General features: G+C 36.8%; 1 protein-coding gene across 4 annotated transcripts; it reads right to left on the bottom strand.

Moving 5' to 3' along the window:
- Positions 1-315: 315 nt before the first annotated feature.
- Positions 316-19,475, bottom strand: LOC110816211 (serine/threonine-protein kinase 54). 4 transcript variants are annotated; one of them, XM_088220841.1, is made up of 8 exons: positions 19,271-19,475; positions 12,810-12,989; positions 10,671-10,980; positions 2,360-2,481; positions 1,810-2,018; positions 1,482-1,656; positions 1,132-1,266; positions 316-822 (listed from the first exon to the last, which is right to left on the bottom strand). In XM_088220841.1, exons 3-8 carry the CDS (start codon positions 10,909-10,911, stop codon positions 616-618), a joined length of 1,089 nt encoding a protein of 362 aa, XP_088076967.1. In that variant the 5' UTR covers positions 10,912-10,980; positions 12,810-12,989; positions 19,271-19,475; the 3' UTR covers positions 316-615. The 4 variants fall into 4 exon arrangements, with proteins under 4 accessions (XP_088076967.1, XP_088076966.1, XP_088076965.1 ...); XM_088220840.1 differs by lacking the exon at positions 12,810-12,989 and having other exon boundaries at positions 10,671-11,013; XM_088220839.1 differs by lacking the exon at positions 12,810-12,989 and having other exon boundaries at positions 10,671-11,010.
- Between the last annotated feature and the right edge of the window lie 1,199 nt (positions 19,476-20,674).

The following is a 20,674-nucleotide window of genomic DNA, read 5'->3' as shown; positions in this document are numbered from 1 at the left end:
GACTACAAGTAATTATATTAAATTACCAAAATGCCCACAATATTTAATAATTTAATTAACTAAAAAATTAATTTACCAAAAATAAATCCATTAAATATAATAGTTTAATTTAGTAAGACAAAAAAATTGCTCAAAATGGAATGAATAGACATTGCGGGTATCCGTGAACAAGACATGGCTTGCCAAAATGTCACCGTACACTACTACAGGCTTTATTGGATTCTCTTTAACCAGTAAACCCACTTCAATCTTCATTTGTAAACTACTTGAACCTAAAAATTATATATATATATATATATATATAAAACAAGAACATGAGGCACCAATAGATTTTAAGTAACTGTAATGAATCCTGAGTATTTCAAGCCAACCAATATAATTACAGTAAAGTAATGGCAATATTCCATTCAAAATTTCTTTATAGAAAATGACAAAAATATATATAGATATAGGCAACATAACAGAGCAAATAAAACCTTAAACCTTAAAATTACTATAGCTAATTTGCAACAGAAATTGGTGATCTACTTAATAAAAAATCAACTGCAGTATACTAATCTGATTCTTGATATGCACAAAAAGCATGTATGAATGATCCAATGGAGAAAGCAAATGTCATGGACCTCGCACTGGGTAAAAGCAGAAACAGCTGCGAGCTTGGTCCTCCGGTATCATCCCACCTCCCTTGCTTGTATCTACTGCTTCTAACAACCTCACTACCTCATCCATTTCTGGTCGCTTTTCTGGGTTTGCATCCCAACATTTTCGCATTATACTTGCCAATGAACTGGGGCAACATCTTGGAATTTCTGGCCTCAAATTCTGTGAAAACAGAGTTTCAAACATTCTTCGTTCAAACATGATAAAAATCGTGTCTTCTAATTGGAACCATGCCAGGAGCTATGTATTTTCCACGTAGTTTCTTAGGAATCAATTTTCCAAAGATCAATACATACCTCCTGGCCTGTCTTTCATGCTTTCCATTTAACCTCATAATGGTATAAAGGAAAATGCAAGTTTCAGGGTTCATTATCTATTTAATTAAGATTTAAGTGCAGAACTTGCACCAGTGAGTATGGTATAAAAAACTGCTTCATAGATTAAATTTTCACACTGAAACATCAAACATACCTGTCGGACAACCGCAGATGAAACTTCAGCAAAACTAAGGTCAGGATAAGGCATGTCGCAGCAATAGATTTCCCACAAGCATATACCAAAGCTGTAGACATCACATTTCCTATTGTAAGGCTTGCCATCCAGTACCTACAAAATATTCTGCTAAGAATTCCTTTCAAACTTTTAAGGGAAAGAACTTTCATCCAGTGAAAAAAAAGTGTGAAGAACTAAGAACAAATGCTTTTGACCACTTTAATTCCCATGTTAAAAGATCCAAGTGCGCATATGAAACTCTTTGGTAAATTTTGAAGTTAAAATTTGTATTATAAGAGATAATTCCATATATAAATAAGAGCTCATACCTCTGGGGCCATGTATCCAAGAGTGCCAGTTTCCCCAGTCATGTCCCTTGGATTCTGAGCTTCAACTCGAGCAACACCAAAATCGGCAATTTTTAAAGTTCTATGGGTATCTAGCAACATATTTTCTGTCTTTACATCACGATGTACAATCTTCTTGGAGTGAAGATAACTCAAGCTGCAAAATATAGACAAATTTAAACCAAAATTCATTGATTTAAACCCTAATAGACAACAGCTTATTCACTATTTCTAAAACCCCGACAGCACAGTTTATTCATTAATTTAAATCCCAAGAGCAAGCTTCTTAACCTGTAAAATCTACACTCACCCTCTGGAGAGGTCCAAAGCAAGTTGAATAACAACCTTAATGGCGAGTTTCTTCCTCCTATTTCTGATCAGAAATTTCTTTAAGGTCCCACCTGGAAGGTACTCAACAACAACACAACATGCTCTAGAAGGAAGGGGGTTATGCCCATCACTTGTAGCATCTTTTGGAGGGATTTTAAGATTAGACGTTCCCATTGAAGCTCCAATAAACTGTAAAATGTAATTTAATTTATAAATAATTAGGAACAAAATGTAAAAACAAATACATGTGCATAACAACCTCGTAATAGCCTAGGAAACAGTACTTACCACAGCACTATGAAAAACCTTGAGAAAATATAAAAAAATAGCAAGATAGCAAGTCAAAGATAACAAATCTAATTGAATTGGTTCCTCTCTCGTATCTCCCTCCCTCTTCCCCGCATTGAGTAGATAATGATGACATAAACAAGTGTTTTGTGTCTAAATGCAAAAATCCAAACCACATGATATGGTAGAATACGAATTAACAAAGACAATTCTAGTGTAGGAGAAAAGAAATAAATCTTCACCTTGGTAACATTTGGATGGTCAAGCTTATGCCACACTGCAACCTCTTGCCGGAATGATGTCCGAAGTGCAGCAGCTTCAGCAGCTGTGGCAAAACCATCCTCTCCCCAATCCAATACTTTCACTAAAGCACCAAGAGTAACAGCAAAAATGGTTAGTATATCTGGAAGAAAATAGCCGCTTAACCATCAATAATAAATGAGAAGAGCAATTCACTTTCTCAGATATACTACTGTACAAAGATTGTAATGTTTACTGATACAGTTGTCATCACCCTAGATGCTTCTAGTAATTAAGCATCATAAAAAGTATTTGTACCATCGAACTTGGTATTATGAGATCTATGATGTTTCTCAAAAAATGCAGATGAAGAAATATGCATGGTACCAAATATTAGAAAAGAGGTCTTGACAAAGACTTTTTAGCATTTAAAACTGGGTGTTGATTTTGGAAAAAAAAAATAATTTTATTTTCTCACTCTTAACGTTGTTATATTTGGAGTATTTATAAAATTTCTATCATATTATTAAGGAAATTTTTATTCTACTAAGTTTCTAATTATATAACATTATTATTTTCATAAAATCTTAATTATATAATACCAACTAATTAAATAATAAAATATACTACTAAACATAGAGTAGTACCACAAAACAAATATTTGAGAAAATAAAGAAATTCATTCATAAAACACCAAGGAATTACCATCAAGCTCGAAAATTTACACAGAAGAGGGCGACAAATATCTTACTTTCCCTAGATTATCCCTATCAAGGAAAAGAGTGGACTTCAAACAAAATATACAAGATTTGGAGCCAAACATCTCAAAGTTATATTAAACGAAGATCAAATGCCTTCAGATACTTTTCTATTACAGTTCCATTTTGTGCTTTCTTACGTTAAACAAGCTCAAGCACGAAGCTCATTGGCAAAATAAAGTGATTAAACACTTCCTTTGCCAGAATAAAGAGAAATGCTGGAAAGAGGTTCGTCCTATCGACAAGCTCTAAAGACTTGACAAAATTTGATTGAGCCCCATTGATTAAAATAGAACGAAACTAAAGAAATTATGAAGCTATTTTGAGGGAAGTTTTTAATCTAATTTATGCTTACTTTTTCCAGCTCCAAATGAGCATATTTATACACAAATGAATAACAACTTTTCTACAGGAGAGCCAGATTTTGTGAGGTAAGAGAATATTCAGAATTGGTGTAGATAACACACCACCAATTTTGTTATTCTCCTTTCTATGGTACACAAGAAAGGACAAAGGAGATGACAACTATTTTCCTTCTAAAATAACAGTTATTTTCTACATTTTCTACATTCCTCCTCAATCTAAGTTTACATCTATATCTAAATTGAATATAATATTTTCACATACATGTTTAGGAAAAGCTTTGGTTAGTATATCAGCAACTTCTCGATCTGTGGGAACATGAATGATGTCTGTAACACTGTTTTCGATCTTCTCTCTGATGAAATGCCGGTCTATCTCCACATGCTTTGTCCTATCATGATGGACTGGATTCTTTGCCATTCGGATAGTTGATTGATTATCACACCATACTTTTATGGGCACTCCTGGAGTCAGGTTTAGCTCTTGCAATACTCTCTTTAACTAGACATATTCACATATACCATGAGCAAGTGCTCTGAATTCAGATTCTGCACTACTCCGTGATACCACTGATTACTTCTTACTTCGTTATGTAACAAGGTTACCCCAGACGTAGGTGCTGTACCCTGAAGTTGACCTCCTATCATTGATTGAACCAGCGCAATCAACATCTGTATAAGCTTCTATCTCTATGCCTGTGTTGTTTTGGAAAAATAGGCCCTGTCCTGGTGTTTTCTTTAGATATCTAAGAATCCTGTACACAGCTCCCATGTGTGTGCCAGTTGGTTGACTCATAAACTGGCTTGCTGTGTTGACTGCAAAAGTTATATCTGGTCTTGTATGTGCCAAATATATGAGTTTTCCAACTAACCTCTGATACCTCTCCTTATCAGTTAACTTCTCACCCTCACTCTTGCCAAGTTTCACAGTAGAATCCATGAGTGTGTCTGCAGGCTTGCAGCTGAGCATTCCGATCTCCTTTAGGAGATCAAGTACATATTTCCGTTGAACCATGGAAATTCCCTTCTTTGATCGTGCAATCTCCATGCCTAGAAAATATATGAGTATTCCTAGGTCTTTTATCTCAAATTGTTTGGCCAGGAACTCTTTTAATTTCTGAATTTCTTCACCATTGTCCCCTGTAATTATAATATCGTCAACATAAACTATTAAGATAGACTTCTTACTCGAGTCGCAGTCTTTGACAAATAAAATGTGATCTGACTGACACTGTTCATATCCCACTTGCTTGACAGCTTTTGTGAATCTTTCAAACCATACTCTTAGATACTGTTTGAGTCCATAGAGTGCCTTTTTGAGTCTGTACACCTTGTGAGAATTGTCGTTTGTCTCAAAAACCGGAGGGATGTCCATGTACACTTCCTCCTCCAAGTCTCCATTAAGAAAAGCATTCTTCACATCTAATTGGAACAAGGGCTAGTTTAGATTTATTGCAAGAGAAAACAAGATCCGTATCGTGTAGTGCTTGGCTACAGGAGCGAAAGTTTCTTGATAATCTATTCCATATGATTGTGTGAACCCCTTTGCCATCAGACGGGAGTTGTGTCTGTCTATACTGCCATCAAGATTATATTTAGTTGTGAAAACCCATTTACATCCTACCTGGCGCTTGTCTGAAGGTAACTCTGTCAATTCCCATGTCCCATTCTTTTCAAGAGCTCTCATTTCTTTCTGGATAGCTGCTCGTCATTTTGGAATTCTGAGTTCCTCATGAACTCTCTTGGGCTCAGGTGAGCTCTCGTCTAGTTGTTTACCAAAGCATGATATTCTATAGACAGATTACCAAGTGACAAATAATCCTGTATAGGGTAGTTAGTATAGAATCTGTTTCTTTTTCTCAAGACAATAGGTAAATCATCATCAGTAGTAATAGTCTTACCAGTCAGGTCCAGGACGGTTGGAGGCGGAGTCGAGTGATGGTAGAACTCAGTCTCTGCTGGAACACTACCTTTTTGGGCCTTGTCCTCCAAGTGTAGACACGTAACTCCTTTGTTGTAGGTAATGTACTTTCTTATTTAGGCTCATTTTGTGTGGGTGATATCTGGTGTGTGTGGACAAGTGGTGAAAAAATGGTAGCTTCCCAAATATGACATTCCCGAGTATGTTTCTCCCCCTGAATGTCGCTTTTGGAATAAAATGGTTTATCTTCAAAACAGATAACATCCATAATGTTATAGAACCGACGAGTATCCGGAAAGAAACATTTGTATCCTTTTTTATGAGGAGAATAACCCACAAAAATGAACTTAAGGGCTCTAGGATCAAGTTTACCACAAAAATGCACTTAAGGGCTCTAGGATCAAGTTTACTCCGAAGGTGTGAGTGAACATGCACATATGCGGAGCAGCCAACAACCTTTAATGGTAGGGAATATAGGAAATGGGAATGTGGAAAGGATTCTGAGAGAAGATTAAATGGGGTTTGGTACTTCAAGACTCGGGAAGGCATTCTGTTTATCAAGTAAGTGGTTGTGAGTACAGCTTCCCCCAAAAAATGTTTTGGTACATTCATAGCAAACATAATGAATCTAGTGACTTCCAAAATGTGTCTATTTTTTCTCTCAGCAACACCATTCTACTGAAGGGAAAAGACGCATGAACTCTAATGAATTATACCATTTTCAACAAAATAACTATTAAGGGTTGATGTAAAGTAGTCACAAGCATTATCAGATCTTAACACTTGTATTGTTATGTCAAATTGGGTTTTGATCATTTTGTGAAATTTTTGAAATATGGCTCCTACTTCTGACTTCCCTTTCATAAGGAATACTCAAGTGATCCTTGTGTGATCATCAATGAATGATACAAACCACTTATTTTCGGATATGTCAGTGAGTCAAAAAGGTCCCCAAATATCACTGTGAATAAAGAAAAATGGTTTAAATGACGTATACTTGATACTAGAAAAAGTATTTCGAACATACTTCAAAAGTTGACAAGTTTCACAACAATATAATAAAGGGTCTTTATTAATGAACAATGACGGAAACATTTTCTTTAAATACATAAAGTTTGGATGTCCCAAGTGAGAATGCCATAACATGATTTCATGGTCACAAGTACTATTAACAGAAATAGAATTAGTACATACTACATTTGGAGCTTGTCTACTAGAAGGTTCAACACGGAGGAGGTAGAGTCTGGTATGCACACTAGCACTGCCAATCATCTTCTCCGAGTTCGAGTCCTGAAATTCACACAAAGTTGAACCAAATTTAACAACACAGTTGAGATCAGTAGTCAGTTTTCGAACTGATAGTAAATTATATGCTAAATTTGGAACAAAGAAAACTGATTCCAAAACAATTGAGGGTGACACGACAATTGAGCCAATACCAACCACTCTAGATACAGTTCCATCCGCAACCCTAATGATGAAATACTCACTATAAGGACGATAATCTTTAAATAGAGAAACATTACCAGTCATGTGGTCAGTTGCACCGAAATCAACTATTCATGCTTGTTCACTTGTAGAACATGTTGTAAAACAGAGTACCGGAGGATAATTACCTTTTTGAGTGACTGTTATATTAGCTGAACTTTGGGACAATAATTTTTTAATGGCCTTTTGGAGAATATCAAGTTGCCCAGGGGTAAAATGGTCTTTTCCAAAACTTGAGGCAGACGCAGACCCTTCTTCATTTGTTGCTGCGACTACAGCCGTGTTACTTTGCGATTCTGTGGAGCTTTCAAATTTCAGAGTACGACGGTCGGTTGGCTTGCCATTAAGCCGCCAGCAACAGTCGCATACGTGGCCGGGCTTTTTGCAGTAATCACAAAATGGTCTACCCTTTTTCCCGCGACTCTCGAAATGCATCATTAGAGCCAACACACTCTCAAATGACCTTGCTACAACACGGTCCTCACCCATCATAATTTTCTTCTGGCTCTCCTCTCTTCTGACTTCTAAGAAGGCTTCGCGAATGCTGGGCAGGGGCTTTTGACCCAGAATGTGTCCTCTTACATCGTCAAGGTAGGGATTTAGACCCAACAGAAATTTAAACATCCTCTTTCGTTCAACCAAGTTCTGGTAGGTTTTGGCATCTTCAGGGGAGACCCATTTCACCTCTTCAAACGCATCAAGCCGTTGCCAGCTTCGCATAACAATATTGTAATATTGTGTCACGATGGAGTTGCCTTGGTGCAGTTCGTGGAGGGCTGTTTCCACTTCAAACACAGCTACGGTATTGTCTTTGGAGGAATAAAACTCCTTGGCAGAAATCCAAACGTCGTGAGCAGTTTCGTATAGGAGGAAATTGTCTCCTATTTCCGACGTCATTAAGGTGACGAGCCAAAACATGACGAGCCTGTCCTCCATTTTCCATGTCTTCGCGTTTGGATCAGTGGCGAGTGGTGGTGCTGCTTTTCCGGTGATATATTCCTCTTTACCCTTGCCCCGGATGAAAAGCAGCACAGAAGAGGACCACTGTAGATAGTTGTTTTCAGTTAGCTTGTGGCCATAATCTGTGAAGAGGCTTGCTCTCCGAGGCTGTGCGTGACTGCTGAAGAAAGGAGAAGTCCTGAAGATACCTCAGGTGAAGATGAGGACGACGTACCTCCAGAAGCCATAACACTTGTTGTATTATGCTGGAACAGGGTTTGTTGAATGTGGAATCAGAACCGAAGAAGCTCTAATACCATAAAGAAATTCTGAAGCTATTTTGATGGAAGTTTTTCTTCTATTTTCTGCTTACTTTTTCCAGCTCCAAAGGAGCATATTTATACACAAATGAATAACAACTTTTCTGCAAGAGAGCCAGATTTTGTGGGGTAAGGAAATATTCAAAATTGGTGTAGGTGACACACCACCAATTTTGTTATTCTCCTTTCTACGGTACACAAGAAAGGACAAAGGAGATGATAGTTGTTTTCATTCTAGAATAACAATTATTTTCTACATTTTCTACATTGAGATGCATCAACAAATCCATTTACACCATCCTCTCTTGAATCCCTTTCTTGGTGTCAAATATAAGGAAAGACCAGTGATGCAAGACGAGTACGGAAACTAACTTGTCCTACAAATAATCTAAGAACAGAGGATATTTAAGTGAGAAACAAAAAAATAAAGAAAGAGTAGAGGAAATTGAAGATCAATGTGAAAAAATATATGGAGAAGTAGAATGAAAGTGAGAGGTAACACAAAATAATATCCAGAAAAATAAAAATAGAGAGGTAACAATGAATACCCTAGAATAGAAATTCTTAATCATTCATTTTCTGTTCTCTTCTTTGTTGATAGCTATTAGCATTTAAACATTAGTTACAACTAATAAAAAAATTATAAAAAAGTAAATCTAAAATATTCTAATTCCAATAATACTTAAAATCTACCTAAATAGTGCAATTATTTACTTATCTTGAAAGATACCTAAATAAGCTAAAGAAAGTAAAATTATTCCAATTTAGGGTTCTCTTGTTATACATCAACCAGGATACATGATAATGCACGTTTCTAGTATGCGAATCACATATCAAGCCTCAGTTTCTACTCTTCTTAATCGAATCAACAACCTCTAGCCACTAAAACAACATCAAGGATTTTAAACCTTACCAGGAAAGCATGTTGTGCGTCTCCCGCCACCTAACCAACCACCTAACTCAATCTGTTAGACAAGACCTAGAAGTAAGCTAATAGATACTATCCACCACACTAATCAGTCTGAAGTCCTTAATATCACCTACACTATCAGATTTAGCAATTAATGCCAAAAAATAGAGTTGAGACTACGAAAAAAACTCTTTGTTCTCATAAAAATCCTCAAAAAGCTTCCCGGAGGATCAGAAAGCCAATAGCTGCACCTATTTCTGGAAAATGAGAACACATCACATCTGGACTGCTCAGGCAGAAGTTTAGCTGTTTCTTAAAGGCACACCAAATCTCCAGTGCATTTCTTCAGAGAACCCTTGATAACTATCGTTTTATTATCTTAATTGCTTCCTCTCACATTCCTGAGATTATTTAATTTACTTTACGCCAACTGGTATCCACTTGCTTTTCTTGAAAACTTGTCTCCCCAATCTCAAAACAAGTCCATGTTTCAGGCTGCTAAATTTTCATACGTTCCGGAGGAAGATGAAGAGGAACATGAGGATCCCCTCAAAACATATTGGCTGCTCCCCTTATCTCCAATTTTAGAGCATACAACCACAAGGAAGATGGCCTTCTTACAGAAGCCTGTACCAGCCACTAGCCCTTGTCAGATTCAGGAATAGACATTCACCTTATTTACACCTTTTCATTCTTCTCTTTCAACTCCAAAGTCCTTTTTGTTTCTTCCTAACACACTGAATTTCATTTGGTCATTTCCCTCATGCTTGTAAATTACCCCTAACTCACAGGAATTCGCACAGTCTGAAGATTGCAATTTTCTAGATCATAGAAGTAAATGGAAAATCTGTTGTCTTTCCCATTCTCAATCATCCTGAGTGGTGAACTACTTGAATTGATTTTTGATGGATAACAAACTTAATATTATGCTAACAGATGTTTGAGCTTAATTAAAACAATTATTACAACAAAAATCAAGCATTAAATGTGAAGTATGAAGAATCCATGACTTGGAGCAAAAAGAGAAGAATGGTAAGCTTGAAGGTTTGAAGACAATTTAAATTTTATTTACTTAGAAAAATCTCAATATGACTCATGAATATTTGCTTAGAATTCTTTTAGTAGGTCTTTTTATTGATCTTTGACTTGATTTTTTATTCGATTTTTCATTTAATTTTTAATTAGATTAGGAATTTTTCTAATTCAGCTTGACACTTATAACTCCGAAAGCGGTACAATGCTGATGGCATACTTAATCACTAAAACGGTTCAAACTTTATATCAATTTAATTTTCTTTCGGCATCAGCATACTTAATCACTAAAACGGTTCAAACTTTATATCAATTTAATTTTCTTTCGGCATACAGACATGGTAGCACTAGGAGTGATGTGCAATATTCTAAAATAGGTGGAGCCACATTTAGTTAGCCAGACATATCAAGCATTAAACACCTATCGAATAAGAAAGACTAACATGTGAAAGTGCACGAATTACTTAAATTTAAGATTGACACACGAGAATCCAGAAGCAGATAAGCAACTGAAATTAAATCAACAGAAATAAACCTTAAATATAAGATTGAGTGCTATAACGGAAGCAAGATGGACAAGTACCTGCAACATCTTGGGCATCATAAACGCCCCGGTAAACAGTCCCATAAGTTCCATGAGCTACAACATGCCTTATATCAAGCTTAGCTAAATCAATTTCCCACTCTTCCCTTGGAGCAGGAACTTCCCTATCTTTTGACCAAACCCGGCTCAAGTGCTTCTCCAGCTGCATATCCCAGCTCTTGAAATCGATCTTATCTGCTCTGAAGAATGTCTCTTTGTTGCTATTGCTATCTGTGGCCATTGCTTGGGACTTGGATTTACTCAAGGCAAGACCTCCAGGTTCTTGTGTTGCTGCAGCACTTTCTACTACCTGAATGTTGCTTGATTCCATTCTATCAAACTTCTAACAAAAAGAAATATTCAAAAGACCAAAATAGAAAGTAATAACTAATAAACAACAAATATTTGAAAGCTTCACTTATTTCCTTTCCCAACTCGGAAAATAAACGTTCCAAGCTTTCACAAAAAGGAAAATAATAGTAAACACTTGGAGAACAAGAAAATCATGCTGCAGTAAACCAAACATGGGAAGATGAATAAAAGTTCAGCTCCAACAAAACAGGGGGGGGGGGGAGAGAGAGAGAGAGAGAGAGAGAGAGAGAGGCGAAAGGATATAAAGCATAAAGCAAATGAAGTTGGCGAATGAGGAGAAAAGTAGAGTTTTCTAGAGGAGGAAGGAAAAGCAAAGAGAAAGGTATTGGCTAACCAGATCCCATATGGTAATAAGCAATCAGAAGTGAAACTGCGACAGAGGAGTTTGAGGAAAAAAGCAACCCATTTTTACAAATCAACCTGTGCTGTATTTTGCAGGCACAATGTTGCAGTTGCAAACAGAAGAAACTAAGCAGGAGAACAGAGGATCACCGACGGGTGCATGAAGAAGAGAGTGGAACTGAATGCAGGGGATTGAATTGCCTGAAAGTGTATGCAAGGAGATTAAAACACGTGGCACAGATTGAGGGAACTGTGAGATGCATGGCACCTTCCAAACCAAAGGATCCGGCATGCATCTATGTCGATTGAGAGAAGGATTCTGACCATTCGACCTTCAGACTCGGACAGGTTGATGGCAACTGCGAAGGGTATTTAAGGACAATAAGGATAGGGTTTTGGAACCGACAGGTTCATTTCCGCCGCTAGGTTTTATCTGAATCTGGCTCTCGGTTTTTCGGTGATCTTGGGTAGATTTATAGCATTTCAAGCTTTTTTCTTTGTATATAATCCCATATTTTTAAAGATATAAGCATGGTATGAAGTATCTTGAGTATCATTTCTTCATTCTCTCTCTCTCTCTCTCTCTCTCTCTCTCTCGGTCTCCCTTAAGTTTCTGTTTCTCTTCCGGTTTCCCTATCTTTTCTATTCTAATCTATTCTTTCTCTTTGTTTCACAGGTTTTATTGAGGTACATGTCACGACAAGCTCCTAACAACTTGGTATAAGAGCCAGTTGAATCAGAGGAGACACTTGTAAGCTTTGTGGCTATGGCAAAAAACAACGGAAAAACCGCGGTGGTTGAACCTCAAAAGATGTGAACTTTGGAAGAAAATGTGCATGAAGTGGACCAACTCCTCTTGGATTTTATGTTTGAGATGTATGAATCCCAGCAGCAAACCTGAGCCATAATCGACCAAAAAATGGCTCTGTTCAGCCAATGGATGGAGAGGCTCACCGACCTAATACACGATCGCGCACGACTAGGTGAAACACGGTAAATGTAAGCCCCTTCCCCTCTGTTTTGTATGTGGATAGATGAATTTTACCAAACCCTAGCACCAGAGAAATATGGGTCAGCAGTGGATCGAACAAGAGAGATAACCTCATGAGAAACCCTATCTCAAAAATTAAAATACCTGTTTTTAAAGGGAAAAAACCCTAAACTTTGATTAAGAGATGCAACAAATATTTTCATGTTTTTAATATTCCAGGAGAAAATAAAGTAGAAACAACAATGTATCTAAGAGGCAGGATGAAGATTTGATTTCATGGGTTAGCAAATGACCCTAGATGTTTGAATGAGAAATATTTGTGGAAAGATATTGACTGAAAACCCTGGACTTTTTGAAAGATATTTTCTCTCCACTTTTGTAAGTGGCCTAAAAGAGGAACTTAGACCGATGGTGAGGATGCACGGGCCACTCACCTTGACTTATGCATTTGAACTGGCTCTATGGTGAAAACAAATGGTAGATGTCATCAACCTTTACAATAAACCAAAGAACACAAATGTCTCTGCAACTTCATCCAAGTCACCTAGTTCCAGAGGAATTCTCCCACCACTGAAAATTTCTTCAAGACCCAAAACTTTCAAAAAGTATCACACCTGCGGGGTGTCCAAAACATTTGAAACTGAGGAGAAGCAATCTAAGCTACAAATGCGCGGAAAAATACTGCCCAAGACATCAGTGCAAAGAAAAAATAGTCATGGAAGTGGAGAAATGTGAAGAAGAAGAAGGAGAAGGTACAGAGAATCAATCTCTGGCGGAAGGGAAACAAGATGATGCAGAAGATCCTACGACCCTATCCCTGCAAGCCATAGCAGGGGGTTCTTCTGTAGCATAGTTAAGCAGGGGTTGTTGAATGGAAAACCCATTATAATATTATTGGATAGTGGAAGTTCACATTCCTTCATGGACAATTCAATTACGAGGGAAGTAAGGATTCTAGTGGTTCCTGGCAAACCTCTTATGGTGATGGTAGCAAATGGTGATAAGATAGCCAGTGAAGGAGATGCTAAGGTATCCAGTGGAGATGCATAATTATGAATTTTGCTACAATTTCAGAATAATTCCCCATGATCCTGGTTATAGATTGGATGAAACTCCCAATTTCCAATAAAGAATAAAGATTGGATGAAACTCCATAATCCTATTATTTTTTATTTTGCTCAATCAAAAGTCAATTTTGGAAAGAACGGAGAATAGATCACTCTGCATGGAATAAAAGCATCCGAACCTTTGGTTATAGTCAAAGAAAAGAACCTTGAAAAATTAGTGGCGGGCCAAGGGCAACAATGCTCTATTTACTACATTCGGTCCTTAGAAACCGAAGGTAGATGGAGGAAGAAAGATGCAAAGGAATCCTTGGAGCAAGCTTTGCAAAACTTCAGGAACTTTTTTTCAGGTGAACCAGACGGACTTCCACCTGCTCGAGGAATGGACCATGATATTCCCTTAGAAGCAGGGAGCTCTCTTGTCAACCTTCGACCTTACTGATACCCATAGTTCCAAATATGAGAAGTTGAACAGTAAGTCAAAAGATATTGGATGCTTCTATCGTTCAACCCAACCACTCTCCTTTCTCATCTCCAGTCTTGTTGATGAAAAAAATAGATGGATCATGGAAATTCTACATAGATTACACAGAGCTCAACAAATGCACAATCAAAGACAAGTTTCCCATACCAGTCATTGATGACTTACTTGATGAATTATATAGGGCAATAGTCTTTCAAAAATCGATCTCCGATCAGGATACCATCAAAGCAGGATGAAGGATGAAGACGTGTAAAAAACGACATTCAGAACTCATCATGGTCATTATAAGTTTCGAGTAATGCCTTTTGGCTTGACCAATGCTTCTGTCACTTTTCAGTCTAAGGAAGTTCGTGCTGGTATTCTTTGATGACATTCTTCTTTACAGTCCATGATTCAAGGAGCATTGCCAGCATCTCAAAGCAGTGCTAGAACTAATGCGACAAAACAAACTGTTTACCAACAAATCTAAATGTCTTTTTGCCCAATCTGAAATAGAATACTTGAATCATCTCATTTCCAAACAAGAAGTCCGAACCGATCCAAAGAAAATAGAAGTTGTGGTAGCATGACCTCTACCAACGAAATTAAAAGGTTTGAGAGGATTCCTAGGTCTCACAAGATACTACAAAAAATTCATCAGAGATTATGGTATTATCATTAAACCTCTTACCAAGATGCTCAAAAAGAGGGGATTCTAGTGGACTGATGCATCCAATCAACCATTTGAAACTCTGAGAGAGAAAATGTCCAACATGCCACTATTGAGGTCACCCGACTTCTCCAAAACCTTTCCTCGAAACAGATGCTTACAAAACTGGAATTGGAGTAGTATTGATGTAAGAACAACAACCAATCACTTATATCAGTAAGGGATTGAATCAAAAGAACCAGGCTATGTCAATTTATGAAAAAAAAAAACTCTTTGCTATTCTCCATGTAGTTAAGAAATGGAGACATTATCTTGAAGGAGGTTCTTTCATCATCAAGACCGACCAGCAGAATATTAAACACTTCCTAGAGCAAAAAGTCACTACCATGTTGCAACAAAAAGGAATAGTCAAGCTGATAAGCCTGAATTACACAATTCAGTTCAAAAAAAGGCCTAAAAAACAAGGTGACTGATGGATTATTTGAAAGGGAACCCAACTACGAGTCTGATCTCCAGCTACTTTGTCCGCTATCACAACCAGGGTACCTTCTTAGTTGGAGGAAGTTTCAAATAGCTACTTGAATGATGAATATATGCAAAAACTTTGGAAGAATTGATGATTAGTCTGGACAGCAAACTTGGGTATACAATGCAATTCAGAATTCTCCAGAACAAAAAAAGATTAATCATTGGGTCATCTAGTGGATTAAGGTAGAAATTAATCCAATAATATCACAATACTCACATAGGAGGGCATTTCGGAATTAGAGAGACGTATCAATGTCTGAAACATCATTTCTGTTGGCCACGAATAAAGGATGTAACAAAGTGGATTCAAAAATGTAAAATATGCCAAAGGTGCAAAGTGGAACGTATACCCATTCCAGGACTGCTACAACCGCTCTCCTTAACCAAACAAGCATGAATACAGACTTCATCAAGCAATTACCAGGTCAAACAATAAAGAAACTACTCTGGTAGTAGTGGACCGATTGACCAAGTATGCTCATTTTTTAACTTTGAAGTGTCTTTCCACTATAGTTAAGGTGGCCAAAATTTTCTTGGATCAGATTCACAGATTACATGGATGCCATCAGATCATTGTCTCTGTCAGATCATTATCATTGTCTCTGATAGGACAAAACTTTTACCAGTCTCTTCGAAAAGGAATTAACGAGATTAACTGGAATCCCGCTCCACTATAATTCCTCCTGCCATCCCCAAACCAATGGTCAAACTGAACGACTTAATCAAATGCTTGGAAGGGTATCTTCGGTGTATGGCTCATTGCAACATCAACTCTTGGGCCCAATTGATCGGGCTAGAGAATGGTGGTATGATACCACCTACCATTCAAGCATAAAAATATCACCTTTTAAGGCTCTCTGCAGGTATCCACCTCCACATTTTATGGATACTATTGACATTAATACTCCTTTCGCCAACCTTGAAACTTTCTTATAAGAAAGACAATAAGTGAATAGAGCCCTCAAACAGGCTTGGCTTGCCTCCCAAAATCATATAAAGCAATATGTAGATGGCCATCAAATTGAACACCAATTTGAAGGTGATTTAGTCCTTTTTAGGCTTCAACACTATCCGCAAGTTTCAATCGCTACAAGAAGCGGTAATAAACTGCTTCCTAAATTCTACGAGCCTTATCAAATCGAGAAAAAAATCAGTGTGATAGCCTACAGGTTACAACTTCCCCCTAAGGCCAAAATGCACCCCGTCTTCAATGTATTCTTACTCAAGAAATATTATCCTGGACCCACGCACTATGAATCCGACTTAACAAAGTTTGCAAAACTTGAGACAATAGAACTGGAGGAGGTCTTATAGACATGAATAGTTACAAATCAAGGGCAAGAAAAACAGTAGTGGCTGATCAAATGGAGAAGAACACAAAAGAGAACGTGCGAGAGCACTGCTCACATATCCCAACAATTTCCTTACCTTAACCTTGAGGACAAGGTTAATTCTCAAGGGGAGGGAATTATTGCGACCCGGTTGCAAACAAAAGAAAATAAGCAGGAGAACAGAGGATCATGACAGGTACATGAAGAAGAGAGTGGAATTGAATGTAGGGGAATAGATCGCTTGAAAGTATATGCAAGAAGATTGAAACAAGTGGCACAGATCAAGGGAAGCATTGGGCGCGTGGCACCTTCCGAACCAAAGGATCCGACACTCGTCTCTGTCAATTAAGAGAAGGATTCTAACCATCCAATCTTCAGACTATGACAGGTGGATGGTGATTATGAAGGGTATTTAAGGATAATAAAAGTTAAGATTTTGGAACCGACGAATTCATTTCCACTGCTACATTTTCTCTGAACCTGGCTCTTGATTTTCCAGTGATTTAGGGTACATTCATAACATTTCATGCTCTTTTCTTTGTATATAATCCCATATTTTTTAAGATGTACGCATTGTTATTAAGTATTTCAAGTATAATTTCATCATTCTCCCTCCAGTTATCTATCTCTCTCTCGGTCTCCCTTAAGTTTCTCAAACACTATCTCCCAAAATTGTTTTGATTTTTTTTTTCATGGTATAGGCATCTATATATCCTACTTTGAAGAACACTTCATCCAGTTAAGTACTATCTCTGATTAACTGTGTGCCAAGACACATTATGCAAAGAAGTTCAAGTGTGGTTTTACAGGGAACTCAATTGAACATCTAGACTACTACATATCAACTACAGGTGTATCAATGGATCCCAAAAAGAATCAAGCAATCAAGGACTGGCCTTAGCCACAGAATGGGAAACAGGTATTGGGTGACTTGCTGCAAATTACTGAGAATTTCTTAAAGGATTCAAAATGATCAGTAAACCCTTATTGTATATGACTAAGGAACACTTTTGCATGGACTCCAGAAGAAGTAGAGGCTTTTAAACTTCTCAAAGACGTACAGATCACTGCTCCAGTTCTGGCCTTATCTACTTTCAGCAAAACTCTTGTGGTTGAAACTATGCTTCCAAAAGTGGCCTTGGAGCTTTAATTGCAAGAAGCTCACCCATGGCATTCCTCAGAAAGCACAGGGACCTATCAGTGCATGATAAACGATTTCTAGCTTTGGTTTATGCCATAAAATGGTGGGACAACTAACTTAATGGAGACATTTCATCAACCAAATTAATCACTGGAGTCTAAAGTATCTCCTCGAGCAAAGACCACCAGCAATCAGCAGCAGAAGAAAACATTGCTGCCAATGCTTTATCAAGGATTTTGGGAATCAAATTATTGAATTATTTGCTACGGTTGTCTTAACAGCTTATTCTAGTTTACTTCCAGATATTTAACCTTCACGGGACAAGGATCCTCACTTAAATAGTTTTAGACAATATCAGCGCTGGCATGCCTCTCACTGGGTCTAAGACTTCAGAAAGGGAATTACTATAGAAAAAGGAAAGGCTGGCTGTAGACGAGGAACTACAGCACAAGTTCATCACCTTATTTCACTCTTAACCCTGCAGGTAGATATTTGGGTCAAACAAAATTTTTTTTTAGAAGACTTCAGTCCTTCCTCATTAGTTCCGGGATGGATAAAGACATTAGGAACTTTATACGCCACTGTCAGGTCACCGAAAGAAGCAAACCTGAAAAAATTCGTATACCCTTCCAATCTTGAGTACAGTTTTTGAATTTATTGACAGTCTCCCATTCCACCTTCCCAGGGCAAAGATTCTACCTTTGTTGTTGTTACATTATGAAAGAAATATGCCTACTTCCCAGCCCTTAAACACGCCTATACTGCCAAGACAGTTGCACAAGTCTACCTAGACAACATCTTCAAACTCCATGGCCTTCCCACCAGTATCATTAGTGATCATGACTATTTTCTCAGCAACTTTTTGGAAATAACTACTTCAGCTGCAGGGTATTAAGGTGCTTCACTCCACTGCCCAACACTCCCAAACTCCAGTTGCATAAATATGGAAACTATTTCCGCTGCATGACCAGTGAAGACCCTAAACGATGGGCCAGTTAGCTATCGCTTGCAGAGTACTGGTAAAACAGCACAGAAAACTGCTACACGCTCTACTCTCTCGAGGTCCTATATGACTAGACCCTTCCACCATATTTGTCCTATTTCCATGGTGATTCCAACGTTGATTCAGTGGATCGTTTTCTTACTTATCGTGAGCACACCCTCTCCCTACTCAAATACAAACTCACTCGAGCTCAAAATCGTAAAAAACAACAGGCTGATAAACATCGGACATATCGCCACTTTGTCCCTGCTGACTTTTTCTACTAAAGCTTCAGCCTTATCGCAAACAATCCTTCCACTCTCGAGCTAACGACGAGACATCCCCTATGTACTATGACTCTTATCGAGTAGTCATGGAAACTTACAAGGCTGCTTATAAGCATCCAACTCGAAGACAGCCACCAGTACAATAACGTCAACTTCCCCGAAGTGGATGACCTCCACAACCCTAAACCAACAGCCATGTTCACTGGCAGATTGGTCAACAGGGTCGTGTAGTAGCAAACAGTGAACAGGCGTGAGGCCCGAGGATGCCAGTAGACATGAGGTTTTCGACATCCAACAAGACTATCAAACATCCTCAGCCTTGAGACCAATAATGATTATACAAAGGGAGATGCGATAAGTAAATTCGAAGGAAGAGTTGAGAGCAGTAAATGAATGAGTAAAGGAAATTCGTAAGAAGGATAGAATTACCTGAATCGATGAAAGGAAAAGAAAATTGACGAGTGAAGAAATCCTCCACCTTCTCCTCTGTTGCGATTCCTGTAAGTTTTTGGGTGGAGAAGCAAATTGAGACAAAAAGGCGCAGAGTTTATATGACTATATGGATGGAGATACGGGAAAGTAAAAGCGCGGGGATTCACTCTCCCTTCCACCGATTGATTTATCCGGAAAAAAATCAAATAAATTAATATATATATATGTATGTGTGTGTGTATGTATACATATTTATAACCGCAAGTGTATATATATATATATATATATGTATACATCAAAATCGCGAGGACGGCACGCAACTGGCTTTTTTAGTTTTTTTAAAAAAAATTGGACTAAGAATCTTATGTGGTACGGGAGATTAAGATGAATATATAAATTATGTTGAAATCTAATATGTTAAGATTAAATGCTATATTTAGAAAAAATTATATATTTTATTTCTAATTTTATAAGCATAGAAATTTTTTAATAACTTATAAATTTTGATGAATTATTGGATGCTTTATTTTAGTAAAAGTTTTTGAAAAATTATATTTAAACTGAATACATACAGTAAAAATAATAAAATTAAAAATTGATTGTTCTTACATTCTATTTTAAAATAAATTTAAAAATTTTGGTACATTTTTTGAAAATAATAAAATTAATAGTATAATAATAATTTTTAAAAAAAATTTATCTAAATGAATAAAATTTAAAGTAACATATGAATAATTCTTTTTTACAATAATAAAATTTCATAGAGTTAATCAGGTGGCGAGAGAGGCAAGAGATTATGAAATAGAAGGCATGGCCCGCCGGGAACATATTCCACTCTGACCAACTACGTTGACAATAACTTCATTCCAAAAAAATAAATCAACTAAATTGCGTTGACTGAAAACAATTTAATTATTATTATTAAATTTATTAAAAATTTTATTAATTACTCTTTTTTTTTCTAATAATAGAAAATGGAAAAAAAATAATAATAAAAAAATATTTCTTTTTTTTTTGTGAATAAATAACTAACGTCATCTCGTCTTAAAAAGACATTAAAATAACGTATTAGAACACACTTACTTATCAAGTCAATTAATTAATTAATGGGTGATATCATTTATTTGCAAACATGTCGGTCTACAATAATATTTGAAATATTTAAATATATATAATTAAAGTTATAACATTCTTTAATTTATTTAAAATAATAAATATTTTATTTAAAATTTATCAATTGTAAAAATAAATAAATAATTATTCTTTAAAAATTTATTAGCAACATTTGATAATGTTAAGTCAATATCAAGAAAATAGTTAAGTAATGTTATTAATAAAAAATACGAATTACATGCTTACTATTTACATTTTTTAAAATCACTTTTGAGAACTACATAAGCA

This window comes from Carica papaya, chromosome 5 (assembly GCF_054855325.1).
Source record: "Carica papaya isolate Zhongbai chromosome 5, ASM5485532v1, whole genome shotgun sequence".
In the NCBI taxonomy this organism is placed as follows: Eukaryota; Viridiplantae; Streptophyta; class Magnoliopsida; order Brassicales; family Caricaceae; genus Carica; species Carica papaya.
This window is presented reverse-complemented; position numbering and strand designations above follow the sequence as displayed.

Excerpts from the sequence above, each read along its gene's own strand:
- LOC110816211 (XM_088220840.1), bottom strand. The coding sequence starts at position 11,001 with ATGGAATCAAGCAACATTCAGGTAGTAGAAAGTGCTGCAGCAACACAA. Across the intron at positions 2,019-2,359 it reads ACCATCCAAATGTTACCAAG|TTTATTGGAGCTTCAATGGG; the intron begins GTGAAGATTTAT and ends TACATTTTACAG. Across the intron at positions 1,657-1,809 it reads GCTTTGGACCTCTCCAGAGG|CTTGAGTTATCTTCACTCCA; the intron begins GTGAGTGTAGAT and ends TATATTTTGCAG.